Source organism: Streptopelia decaocto, assembly GCF_964273445.1.
Source record: "Streptopelia decaocto genome assembly, chromosome: 1".
In the NCBI taxonomy this organism is placed as follows: Eukaryota; Metazoa; Chordata; class Aves; order Columbiformes; family Columbidae; genus Streptopelia; species Streptopelia decaocto.
In genome coordinates, this window is record NC_138663.1 from 136373737 (window position 1) to 136387557 (window position 13821).

Consider the following 13821-nt stretch of genomic DNA (forward strand, 5'->3'; position numbering starts at 1 on the left):
CCCATTCTGTATAAGAGAGATTACAGCCTGATGTTTTTCCTTCCTGGCTGTTCCACTATCAAATACAAAAGCTGCCAACAAATTAGGCTGCCTTAATAGCATTACTCTCTTTTCACACGGAGAGTGTAAGAGACTGTCAGGATGCCAAGGTAAGCTGCAGCCAGAACTACGCTCTGCTTTGTAAAATGGACGGGAACCTTAAGGACACGCCTCTAAGCCTGAGATTTCCACAACAGCCCAGGGAACTGATAAGTGCCTCAGAAGGGAAGGCATGAGTTTTTGGGCCCTGGCAAACTCATGAGCTTGACATTTGGAAAGGCCTGCCAGCCACATCTGGAGCATGCTTCTGGTTCCTTCTCTTCCAATAAAGTTTTGTGAGGTAGCAGCTCCTAAGCTACTAACAGACTGGAAGTTTCTCCTCCAGGCTTGCAAGTCCCAGTGTCCCAGCAGGTGCTGCAGGAACAGTGACCCTGACACCTTCTGAAGAGATGCTGCAGTGCAGGAGAAGACAAGCCAGCCAGTAACTGGAATGGCACATCCTGCAGCTAGCCTGTCGAGCCGCTGGGATTGAATGGTAGGCAGATACCCACAGGATCGGGAAGCCCTCACTTTCCACACACCAGACTTTGTTCAGAGTGAGCAGCTGCAATCAGAGACTTCACCTCTACAGAAGAGCAGAGTGAGTCTTGTTTGTCCCCTCTTTCCAACCCAAGTTATTCTCTCCCACCTGAGAGCTTCTTCACTCCAGGCAACAGGGGATACAGAATGGGCATGCCTGCCCCTCTCACTTCACCCTGCTCCCCCCTTCCTCTGTCAGGATGGGGACATCCCACTGTAAGGATCTAAATATCCAATCAATTTTAGGGGCTCAGGAATGCTGCATCAGGTTTGGGGAAACGTTTACAATAAGGTCTTTGAAAATTCAAAAGTCACCAAAAATTAAAAAACAAAAAAACACCAACCCTGCTCCCAAAAAACCCATCCATAATGCACTGAAACTTTACTGAAGGCAAAACAGTCATGTCTTGTGTTTCTCCATGTGACAGATACTCTTTGTATTTCAGTTCACACCCTGCACACAGAGGCACCTTGCTCAGCTAAGTCACTTCAGTCCCTTCTCCCTTCCAGCTCTCAAAGCCTTCCAATATTAACAAATTCATGAGCAGAATGTGCCTTACCACATCTTGTGACAGGACTTCAGCCATCCTGCACTATAAAAGCTTCCCTACTCAACTTCAACTCTTCCATCAAGGGAATGCGCACTTCCATAAAGGCTGTAATGGCTGCTTATCAAGCCTAGCTTTCACTGATAGGGTTTAAGAGTGTCAAATGATTAAGTCCAGTTTTCACTGCCCTGAGTGTCCACAGGGATCCACCCGGCCATCTTTCCACAGGCGTCTTTAAAGTCCAAAAAGTTTGAAACAGGTTTACAGAATGGTAAAGCTCAAGGGGAATAGTTATCTGTTGCTGAATTTCCACAAGCTGCTTAGCATCATGATGACTTGGGAGCAGGGCCATGCATAATTTACTCCTAAGGCTGCTGCTTCTTCCCACATTGGTATCAACCTCCTTCACTTTCTGGAAGGCTGCCTGTGGAAGTGGCATGGGAAACAACTGAGGAGCTCATTTAGGTTAAAATTTGTATTTATTGTACTAGCACAAGCAAGGAGATGGCCCAAGGGTGACAAAATGCAGGGGCTGCCTAAAACAAGCAGTGGTGTCAAAAAGTGCTTGACAAGCCACATAATAATTAAGCCTGATCCAAAACTTGGCCGTTTCACCTGGCAAAGACAAAAGCCTTATTGTGGGCTAAACACATCTGTAAAGTCATCTGGAACCGGTAAACTCAGCACTGTTAGGAAGATTTCCAGCAAGAGACAAGGATTTGGCAAAGCAAAAAGGTGAGAATGTGTGCATAACAAAGCATAAAGCCAACCCAGCCCTTCCCCATCCCACCCAGTCTCAGAGACTACATTTCACCTCACCTACCATCCACATTGTAGACTTTCAGTCCAGCCATATGCTTGGCTGCACGGGATTTGGAGGCTGTTAACAAAGCTGGGTTGTAGACTGTGAAATCTCTGTAGTAATTTTCCAGAACCACTAGTGCAGCTCGCTGAATGCTGGGAAAACAAACAAACAAACAAAATAAAGAAAACCTAAGACCAAATCCCCCAAAATGCAACAAGTTCTTTTGTTTACTATAAATAAATAAATCGATAAACAAACAAATAAATAAATAATAGACACATTATTTGGAACAGGGTTGTCACGCCCACAGAATACGCAGAATGTTAATTACTCTCTCTAGGACCTGAAATTTCATTTGAGATGCAAGATAAATGTCTCTGCCCCTATCTCAAACAGGGGGAGGACAGGAATTCCCTACAAGGGCGGCACATAAAGCAAAGCACTAGGCTGCCCAAAGTATGGGAAAGAACAGAACAAGAGCTCAGGCTGCCTAAAGCTGGTAGGTAGGGTAGATGTGATGCAGAGACCTTGCCCAGGCTGAAGATCAGAGCACCATGCTGGTTTTGCTGCAGCTGGCCAGCCTTGATGGAGGGCCCAGCTCAGGATGGATGCTTTCCCCTTTGAGTCATTTTCAGCCACACCTCGCAGCAGCTCCTCAGATCTCCTCTGTCCCAGCACTGACAAGAACCCAATCTCTTCAGCTTTCACAGCAAGATAAGATCGCTGCCTGAGGGGTACGGCTGCCGGAGAAGGGATTACCTCAGTATTGCTTGTTAAATCCCAGGCAGGGACAGAATCAGGAGCAGTGACACTCCCTCTGCCCCTTTGAAGGGATGCCTCTACATAAAGTGATGACACATGGGAGCAAAACAACACATGTGCCAGCAACAGGAAAGGCTCAACCCAGAGGTATCTTCCTTTGCAATTATTTTGACAACAGAGAGATGTCCGTAGGCACTGCTACCAAGAAAGAAGACAGTATTTCAAAACAAACCAGAGCTATGGTGTTTAGAAACGCCAATACACACAGAGGATCTAGGACATGGATCTCTCCACGTTGCTCCAGCTCCATGTTCAGCCAGCAGTAGTATTCTCAGCAAAGAACCAAGATCGTTGATTCAGCCAGCAGGAATTTGCCAAGAACGCAAACTTAATTTCATTTTGAACGCACAAAAATTATAAGGGAACTGCCAACACATTTGTTGCCAGTTAATTGTAAAGTTCACACTTACCAACAAAGCTTCTCCTAAGGAAAGCAACTGAGTATTCTCACACATGTTACAACATAGGAAGAAAACACTACAAGGATAGTAACGTGGGAAAATAAGACATAAACCAATTAAGACCTAAATTCAATTCTCAGCACTACTACTGAATCAGTGCACACTCCCAGAGGAGCAATTTAAATTTTCCCGTGCCTTGTGCTAATATTAAACTTCTGCATCATACCCCAGTAATTTAAATATACACACACACGCACACATGCTCTGACACCCTAATTCTCCAGTTGCCCCCTCCTTCCACTGATCAGTGATTCAAACACAGATGCCAGCCCATTCACAAGATTCTGTGAAAAAGAACAAACCCAGACTTGTTCACCATGTACCTTCATCAGTCAGTATTATGGTACAGCACAATATAATTCATTAGTTGTATTTCCTGAAGATGATGAATTTAGCTTTCGAAGCAATTTCCATCTTTAGGACTGTTTGGTGAGGTCTTTTGCATCTAGCAAGAGCATCTCAAAAGCTTTACCTTTCAAGTGTCAGTCCTTCATATTTCCTCATATCAGGTTTTTTAAAAGCAACTCCCTTTAAGCACTCAGCTACTGATATGTAACAAAAAGCCACTACGGAATCAAGGAAATAATTTTCCTTTAATGAAGTAGCAGAGACTGACCCACTGCCACACACACGTAGTCACTGATACAGAACAAGGGAAAACCGGTTTCTTCCTCCCTGCCAGAGTTCTGATTTCTACTCTGAATTTGCTGCAGCTTAAAATAAAAATGTCATAACAGAAGCCATGCGGCAGCAGCACATATTCCCCTTTCTGACTGCATTCAAACACGACTAAGTTTTTCCATGTCTGCTTCCCAGAAAGGTAAAACTCCATAAAGTTTCATCTCGAAATACATTTGGAAAACTAGGACCAATTAAAAACAAGAAGATAAAAATCAGTTATACTCTGCTAATCCACTGCACTCATTTCAGACTGCACTGGGACTTCCATTGCAGCAGTGGGAAATGTTTGGGAGGTGCTTAATTGACCAACTAGCTCTATTAGGACAAAACACAATGCATGACAGGATAGAATAATTTATTTTGATACATACACATTTTCCCTGGACCCCATAGAGCATATTATCATCAGGATGCCAGCTTTCCCCACCCATTAACCCTTCCATCCCCTCACTAAGTAACCTACCCCACCAATTCATTGGCACATGCACCCACAATCCAAACACAACAAAGCTTTTACATTGCAATAAGCAACCATCATTGCCTCGAAAAATAAAGCCCAGGTATTTTTTGCTGATGCAAATCCAGTACAGGCTCAGTCCCACATATGAGACACCCCAATCACACAGAGGGTCTACCCTCTAGGGAGAGAACTTTAATTAAACATCAGTTTCCCACTTCTATCTCCCATATAGTCAATTGTAAGCACGTTAGGTTAAGAAGACGGCTGTACTGCAACTCTTCAAATTATCTTTTAAAGAAGGGGGGGAAAAAAAAGAAAAAAAGAAAAAAAAAAAAAAAAAAAAAAAAGAAGAGAGAATTAAAGAGAAGATTCTCCAAACAAGAAAATTAGAAGGGTCACAATAATTAGCAAGAGCGAGGAGAAGGCTGATTCAGAGCCTTCTGGGCTGTGTTGCTCAACTTCTTCACCCACATCAAGGGGAAGCCTCACCCTGCACAGCACAGGACAGCCAGCCCTGCCCCACGTGGGAGCTGCAGACCAACAAGAATCCCCCCCTCGAACAGGCACAGCCATCCCAAACCCAGCAGAAAGAGACCCACCACACTTGTGCAATGCCATGTGCAAGGAGCGGGGGTAACCGCAAGCAAATAAGCACCTGGAGCAGCCCTGAAGAACAAAGTGAAAACGCTAAGGAAGACTGCAGTCTCCCGACAGAAATTCAGGTTTTTTGGGACTTTCCACTGCAGGGCAGACCCTCTCCTGCCTTGTGAGGAAGGTGAAGAGGCTGCAGCAAATCATCTCCTGACCCAGACGCCAGCTCCAACAGGGATGGGAGCTGATGGCCATCCCAGGGCCCATGTTGTTCGGAGGCTGCTTCCTCACAGCTGTGTCTCTGGAGGGGTTCAGCATCACGCCAGTCACTGCGTTCATTCACCCCCCACTTCAGCAAACCGAGGCCTTCCTTGGCGTGTAGGATTTTGAAAGAATGGGGAGGGGCAGGAAGAAAACGAACAGAAAGTCTCAGTACTTAATTGCATGCTTGGAGAAGGTCAGAGTGAGGATCCTCCTCACAATCCTATGAAGAAGGTCTGGCAGCCCAATATACTTCAAGCATCGTAACAAACTACCAGAATACAGAAAAGCACATCAGGACACAAAAAGCATTTTCATGCAACAGTTCCGACTCAAAACCTATGATATGAGAAAAAGCCTCATTCATAGGCCAGTGGCCTACTAGAAACCAAGTTTTCCTTGCAAGCAGTAAGGCTCTACGTTTTGGTACTTTGCATTTTGTGTACATGGAGGGCTGCTTTCTTTTATTTTTTTTAAATTATTATTACCACTACCCTGAAGAAGGCCATGTCACAGCACGCTGACAAGAGGGAAAGCAAACAAGCAGACCCAACAGAAGCACAGGGTACCTCAGTGGCATTTGGCAGCAAAGAAACACAGAGTCCTTTACAAACAGTAATGAATTAACTTTTACAGGGGATCCAAGGAAGTGGATGAGGGGACTATGTGACACAAAGGCAGCAACTATTGCCAATTTTTTCTCTCAAAAGGTAAGTCAGAAACAATTTAGCTCAACTACTTGCTGCTACATGGAATTTTGATTTGAGTCTTGCCATACTTGGCAGCTCAGAGGCCATTTTGGCTTTGTATTTGCCTTCTGTAACATAACTGTACCAATAATGAAATTGGCTTTTTTAGGAGATTTCCAGGAAAACAAGCCAGTGCTATACTGAAGCAAAGCACAAGTAGTCTGTTTATATTATCTAAATACTGGCTTTGGGCCATGCTGGTTTCTAGTAAGAGTTTTGAGTCTTCTAAAGTGGTGAGGAAGGGTTAGTGAAAAAGAAAATAAGGAGGAGAAAAAAAAAAAATTGAAGCCACAACTCTACACTCAGAGTTGCCATTGGACACACTAGGGCAAACCCAGCTGTGAGTAATTCACGTGGTTTTAGCAGTTTTGTGCTTTCCTGCTAAGCTAGAAAAGTAGCCTGTCATGGTACTATACCAACCATCAGCCAGACACCGCTGATCATCAGAGGCAGAGAAGTGCCTCATGCTTTTGCAACAGATAGAGATATAAATACACATCCAGAAAGAGCTGAGCTGTTTGCTACCAGAGCACTCACTTCCTTATCTCGCTATGGATGCAAATCCTGCAGCATCAGAGTTCAGAGTGAGCCACAAACCTAAAATCCACAGGGACAGTCAGATAGGCCTGATCAGCCCTGTGCTAACTGGGGGCTGAAGAAGCCTGGGGTTATTTAATCAAATGGTTCCCAACACAGACTCCTCTCCTCCAAACAATTTTGTTTTTCTTTTTATGTTCTCCAAAACAGATACAGCATCAAAACAAGCCAGGGTCTCTGGGCACACAAAATACATGCCACAGCCAGCTGGGAAACTTTGATACCTCAGACAGAAGCTGAGCAAGGACTGCACAAAGCAACCTTCCACGCAGAGCTGATTTTAACTTACTGGTTGTCTCCAGCCTACAAGTGCACCAGCTGTATCTGCTACAAGAGGTGCTGAGGTCTCCTGGAACACTAAGCTGCTCACCCAGAGCACTTCTTACTCTCTGGCAGCGCTGTCAGCTCATACCCAACCGGCTCAGAAAACTTCTGCGCCTTCCGAGAAGCACCCTACAATCACATCTGCCTCCTGGAAAAACCCCTTCCTTCACATACTCTTTTGCTGGGCCCAGAGATGGGGCTCAAGTTCCTAGTTCTTCACCACACTTGGTTGCTCTTCCAAAGCACAGTCACCAGGACTGAGCCTCAGAAACAAAACTGGAAATACCCATCTGAAATGCAGAATTAAAGCGCTTCCTACACCAATAACATTCCTGATGGAAGCTCTTACAGAAGGTATTTCCACTATCCTCTACACAGACTTGCCACTCCACCATGCCTACCATAGATAGTGGTGAGACCACCACAGGCTGGCCAGGCAGGTGCACCCGGGGCAGCACAGTCACATCAGGGGCTGCCTCCCATGAGCTGGCAGGGCATGAGGGATTTGGTACTTACTGTCCTCCCCAAGCAGCACCTTGAAGCAAGGCTCCTGAGGGGACCGCGGTCATGCAGGAGCGCTTTGCAGTAGCACCAATGCCTTAGCTACAGTTTTGTCGTCTCGCGCAAACAGAGCTGAAGTCAGAGCTCCGCAGAGATGCCAAGGCAAGGAACTCCTTCAGCGGCTGCGGCCAAGCAAGCAGAGCAGAAAAATGCCTTTTGATCGTCGTAACTACAACAGCATTTTCAGCTTGGTAGAGTCAGGAGAACAAGGCTGCAAACTCTAGGAGGAAAACCACATTTTCTTGTCAGACAACTACAACTGAAGTTTCTACTCTGCTAAGGCAGCCAAATGCAATCCTCGCCCTCCCTGGAACAGGCACCAGGCAACCGGGATGCAGCAATTTTGTTTTAGATACCTGACTTCTGGCATTTGGTCAGGCAGGGAACAGAATTTGCAAGGTCAAGCCTTTAACAGGGAAGGAAAGTTCAGCATAGTTAACAAGTTGTCACTGTGATGGCAGCATGACTGCTGCCCCAAAGGAAGCGAACGTACATCTATTAATGGCACAATTTATATGGAGCCCAAATACACAGTTTGTGCCACGGTTGTGCAGCAACCAGTCCCCATCTGTTCTCTCCCCTCCCAGTCTTTTAAAAATAAATAAACAGGATTTTAACTGTGTGTCCAGATAAGCTGTGAATATGGAAATGGGAGCTTTTGAAAAAGACAGTTTTACAGAAGGGTATGACCAAACTTTGGGGGGAAAAAAAAGAAAAAAAAAAATCTGCTCCTTTATGTCACATGATTCAAACAAGCTACTTACTTAAGCCTCCCTGAAGAACCCTATAAAAGTATTCCCAGGGCAGCACTAAGAAGATGCTGCTACAGATGTACAGAGTGCTAAGTTCTAGCAAGCAGCTATAAAACCACAGTAAACCCACAGGCATGCTCCCATTGCAATTCTCCTTCTGAGAAGCTTTACGTCCTAATACTTCATGAAGTTAACTGGTCTTCATGGTACCAGCATGTGGGCTGAATGTTTTTCCCAGTCACCTTTATTGGTAGAACTTCACATTTCGATGAATGCTTTCCCAACATTTGCACTGCCCTTGCTTCCAATTCCAACAGCTCAAGGTGGCACCTGGTATAATTAGCCAGGACAAAACCCCAGGATACTAGTAGTAATATACAGTGAGGAGAAGGAGGAAAGGAGCACAATTCTCTCAAAGAGTGGTACAAGTTACCAAATAATACAGTCTACCAGAAAAAGACAGTCACTGTGTTGAGGTTGGATACTGTGACAGCACCGCACTTCTCCTCAGTGACACAGTAAACATCTCATTTCACAGTATACAGTGCCAAGGGAGACAAAGATCATAGGGACACTTGTTACCTCCAGCATCATATTCAGCAGATTGAAAAATCAAATAAGAAATAAGCTGCAAAAGCCTGAAGTGAGTTTTAGAAACAACGGAGGACCTGGAACACTGGAGGAGCTTTCTGTGGGAGGTGGGGGACTCTTTTCACACAAAAGGAAACACTTAAGCTCCTGCTGAGCCTAAGCTGCTTCCCAGGTTCACTGAATGCAATTCTTATTGGCAGGGGTCAGCCTAGGTAACCAAAGGCTGTCTTCCACCCCCATGCAGAGCAGCAAAGGGGAGTTTGTTAGCATGTGGCAAAGGTACGTTGCACCAATTACCTCAGCCCATCCATGGGGACAGGGACAACAGGAGCAGCTTCAGGGACTGCATCTGAAAGAGCAGCTTGTGAAAGCCTGAGTGTGCGGCATGACAAACCTCTGCCCCAGAAGGCTGAGGAAGCCAGCTGCCGGGAGAGCAGGCTCCAAAGCAAACCACTCACATCCTCCTACGCCAAGACCGTCTCTCGAAGATGAACAGTGTGTGTGGGGGGGTTGTTTTCAAGCGCTCACCATGCAGACACCCAGCAGAACCACTAAATCCAAACGGTACAGCTCACGGATTAGCCAGCAGACAACAGCAGCTTTCAGGCGCTAACAGCTTGGGTTGGATTTCAACCAGTCCCTCAGACACCAATAACCACAAGCTGATGTCCCAACAGCTCTCCAACTAGAGACATCCACTTCCCTTTGATCATGCATAACGCATTCAAACAGGCGAAGGTGCTACCTTCTCATCAAGCAGAGAGCTAGCCCTTGCTACCAGCACCTCACTGCCTCAGGGTCTGCGGCAACAGCAGAGAAAAAAGATGAGAGCAAAACACGTCCCGGACACCCACAGTGAACCAAACCAACACCTGGCTGGACACCCACACTACAAGCTCAATGCAGTGCCCTCAGGAACCAGCCGTAGTTGAATCAGACATAGAGAGCAGTTGGATCCACGCGCTAGAGCTCAGAAATGGGTTTTCCAAGCACACTGACAGCACACCAAGCAGTCTGCCTGCGTGCCATGGTTTTGCAAAGCAGTAGGGTGTCCTTAAGGGAACTAGTGAGAATACTAATTTGCTTATTTAGGAGGGGAAAAAAAACAAAACAAAACAACTACTACTGTCTGCTCACACTGAAGCAAAACCAAAGCTGTGAAAGGCTTCCTTTATCTACTGAGCAAATTGACGGGTCGGGAAGGAGGGCAGTGAGAGAAGAGCACAAAGGGGACAACTGAAGCGAAAAAATGATAAGAGGATGCTGCTGCCAGGCTGTCCCCACAAACCCACACAGCATGGCAGATACAGGCACAACAGAGAGATGCATGTGCCAATAGAGCAGGGACAAGCCGGCTTCCCTGGGCACTTCATGGGTGTTGCACCCAGCCCAAGCAGGCTCCACTTGTCCTCACCCAACTCTACGCAGACCTGTGACTGATTTGCAAGAGCCAGAGACATTGCTGAAGTCAATCTTGCAGTTAAGATCTCCATAGCTGAGCAGACTACTTAGGCCAATGAGCTCCGTGGAAGGAGACCCACACAGTTCAGGATAACAATTTATAGTCTCATCTCACTGCTGGCAATCTGACTCTACACCAAGCCCACAACAATAAGCTGCCACGGGGTACATCATGTCCAGCTTTGCACCTTAAAAGATGGGGCCTGGGATATGAGACCCATCCCTCATGTTTGAGCCACCGCTGGTCCCCTGTAGGCCTGCTGGGTAGGGGAGAAGAGGCAAGGACTTGATGTTCTCCTTTCCCCAAGCTCAGCAGAGGAGCAGACCTTTGCAGATAGAGCCACCCACCACCAAGGACTGACTGCTCCTGCTCTGCAGGCAGACTGTTGGGATGCATGTAGCCATCCTGCTTTCAATGAAACCATCAGTGCCACAAGAGGCAGCAGTACTGCCTCTTGCCTTCTGCCCTGTGTCACCTTTGTACACCTCAAGCAGCAGAAGGACAGTTTAAAAGTTTGCAGAATTTGAACTGGGTAAAATAATCCAGGAAGAAAGATAAACTAATTAAAAAGCTATATAGGTAATACAGAGATATAAATTACCAGTTCCACCATTCAGATCCCTGTGCAACCAGAAAAGATTTCTTTGGGAGGGGGGTGAGAGAGAACCAGATTGTTGACAGGACCGATTTTGGTAACAGCATTATTTTAAGAAGTGAAGTGGAACTATCATCAAGCGTTTATGTAACTGAAGGACATACTGAGTATTTATGAGGGAGGTTTAACCTCTTTCAAAGATTTCTACACATTGCTGGTTACATTTAAGATTCAAAGAGTTCCACACAAGTCAGGGTGGATAGGACAACACCACCAAGGTGTGCTTTACCTTCTGAACACAGGAATCTGGAGCAAGACCAAGAGCTTCCCCTGCATGCAAGGGTCTGACAGGCACATAGTGCAGACATGGAAGGGATGAAGTACAAACTCCCCTAGCCCTGAGCTACAGGGCACCCAGGAGCCTCCAACTTGAGCTGGTGCCTCACTCAAGCACCTTGGAACCTTGCCGCAGCTGGCAATACACGGTACCCTGGATTACCACTTCCAGAGTCCCTGGGAGCAGTGTAACCCATGACAGCAATGCATTTCCTCTTCTCAACATTAAAATGCATGCTGTGCCTTTGATCAGTCTGAGCCTCGAAAGAAAAAAAAAACACACAGAAACTGGCAGGTATGGCAAGAAGTTTAGGAGAGTCTACATTTTCAAAAGATAATTTAAAGCCTGACCAAGCATCAAATAAGGCCAGAGTCTTCAGACAAAGACTGCTTCAAGTTACAGAAATGGTTATGAAGCAACTAAGGGTGTTTGTTGTTGTTCTTCTGTGTGCTTTTTGTTTGTTTGGCTTTTTTGTTGTTGTTGGGGGGGGTAGGCAGGGGGTGGTGTTTGGTTGGTTTTTTGTGGGGGTTTGTTGTTATTTGGTCTTTTTTATTGTTTTTTGTTTGGATTTTTGTTTGTGTTTTTGGGGTTTTTTTGGGGGGGAGGTGTTTTTTTTTGTTTGTTTGTTGTTGTTTTGGGCGGGGTGTTGTTGTGTTTTTTTTTTTTTAAGTGAAAGCTAAGAAATGCAACTTTAATTCCAAGGAAACAACAAAATGTATTCAAAGATTCTGGCAGCAAAACTTCAGTGTTGTAACAAGACTTTACATTTAGATGCTGTTGCCATGAAACATCAGTATTCAGCTCTTGTTCCAACAGCGGCCTGGTAGGGTGTTCTCTCAGGAAAGAGGACCAGCTCTTACTTGACCCCGCAGCAGGGGACGGGATTAACACAGCCAGACTTTGAATGAAGCTCACCATTTGAGTCAACATAGCAGCTGCTTCTTCTTCTAGGATTTCTCTCACAACACCTTGGAGCATTATTTCCCTGCAAGCCTAAACAGCCAGGCCTGAAGAGGCAGCATCAATGCTACCTGCGAGCAGACCTTTGCACACAGAGGAATATCAGCTCTCTTAAACCACATCCCAGGCCCCCCTGCACAGCACCCCTCCACCGCAGGGCATCCCCCACCCAGCTCCACCCCAGCAAGCTTTGCACAAGCAAGAGCTGCCTCATTTTATGGCCAGCACCCAGAAACCCTACAAACAATGCTGGGTTGCCACAGGGAAGCCGTCCACAGTTCTGAGCTGAGTATCAAAAATCGAGCCCCAACAAGGATGTAAATGACCTTCTGCCAGGACTTTTGGGAGCACAAGCCAGCGGCAGCACTCCCCACACCGCTGTTAAGGTCTTTACTGCTGTGCCCGGAGCTTATTTTGCTGGTGAATAGCTCTTCCCAAAGCATCAGCGGAGGTCTCCACTTGAACTAAACTGCACAAGATGAACTTAAGCACAGAGATTCATGTAAAGAGAGAGCTGGAGGGGGAAATCAAGTTATAAGCAAAAATACTGCCTTCAGCTGGGTAGGGGAAGGGGGATTTTTTTTTTTACTACCACCCAGCTCCCTATTATCTCTTCTTTACTCATTCAGCACAGGGTCACTTCTCTTGGACATATTACTTGGTTGTGCTGTACAAGAACCATTTTTTGCACTTTTAACAAAACGTGAGCTTCCTCCTCCTTTTCCCCAAAGGGCACACAGCTTACTCCTTTGCAGAATATTTGTATTTCATCATTCACCACAAGAAATGGATGTCAAAGGTTGAGGGGGTGGATTTTTTTTTTTGGAGCATTTGAAGATAAAAGTATCTTCACGGACACAAAATTTGTTCTGCAGCTTAGGGAGACCATCTGTCTCCGTGGGTGGTACACACAGGCGATTTGGAGGGCACTGACAGCAGGGGAAAAGAAATTACATGACAAACCCCTTAAGTACAGGGTAGGCTGGAGTGCATGCTGTTCTTGGACTTCTGGGCAGTGTTGATTTTGAAAGACAACCCAAAAAGAAGGGAAATCCCTGCAGATAAAACCAATGGCATTTCCTCCACACCATCTCTTTCAGAGGGATGAAGCCTAGCAGCTCCCTGCCAGGGAGCAAATAATACTGTACTAACCAGGGGGATTAATAATTGACAGCAGGCCCTTCATTTACAGTAGGCTTGTAAACTTTTTAAAGTATTAAGTATTCCAAAAATGTGAGACCGCTCCAGGGTACAACAACCACCCTGCACCACTTGCCATCACCGCCTGGTGCCTTTGCAGGAGCGCAATATGACTGGTACCTGAGCTGTGATCTACTACGCTCAATTCCACGCTCCTGGTGGAGAGACAGTGTGTACAAAAGGGGCAGTGGGGGGGTAATCAAACATCAAACAGGCAAGGAGAGCTGGGTAGAAAGATGACCATGGGCACTTCAGTTCCCTGAGCTCTGTCATCTTTTACCAAAATGAAAAGCAGCTCTACATGTAAAGCCATGTATAAAACCTCCTGAAAAGAACGAACAGAAAGGCAAGGGGGTAGAAAAACATGCTCCTTTCAAAAAAAGCAGAGCACTCCCAGGCTTTACCACATCAGAAACTCCCAGATGAGTTGTGCATGCAGTGAGATA

General features: G+C 45.9%; 1 protein-coding gene across 2 annotated transcripts in view; it reads right to left on the bottom strand.

Moving 5' to 3' along the window:
• The window catches only part of VANGL1 (VANGL planar cell polarity protein 1), a 46817-nt gene that overhangs the window by 11902 nt on the left and 21094 nt on the right, over positions 1-13821 (bottom strand). For both annotated transcript variants that reach the window (XM_082064694.1, XM_082064695.1), the window contains one exon: positions 1990-2123. In XM_082064694.1, coding sequence (XP_081920820.1) covers positions 1990-2123 — 134 coding nt within the window. The remainder of the gene's footprint in view (positions 1-1989; positions 2124-13821) is intronic.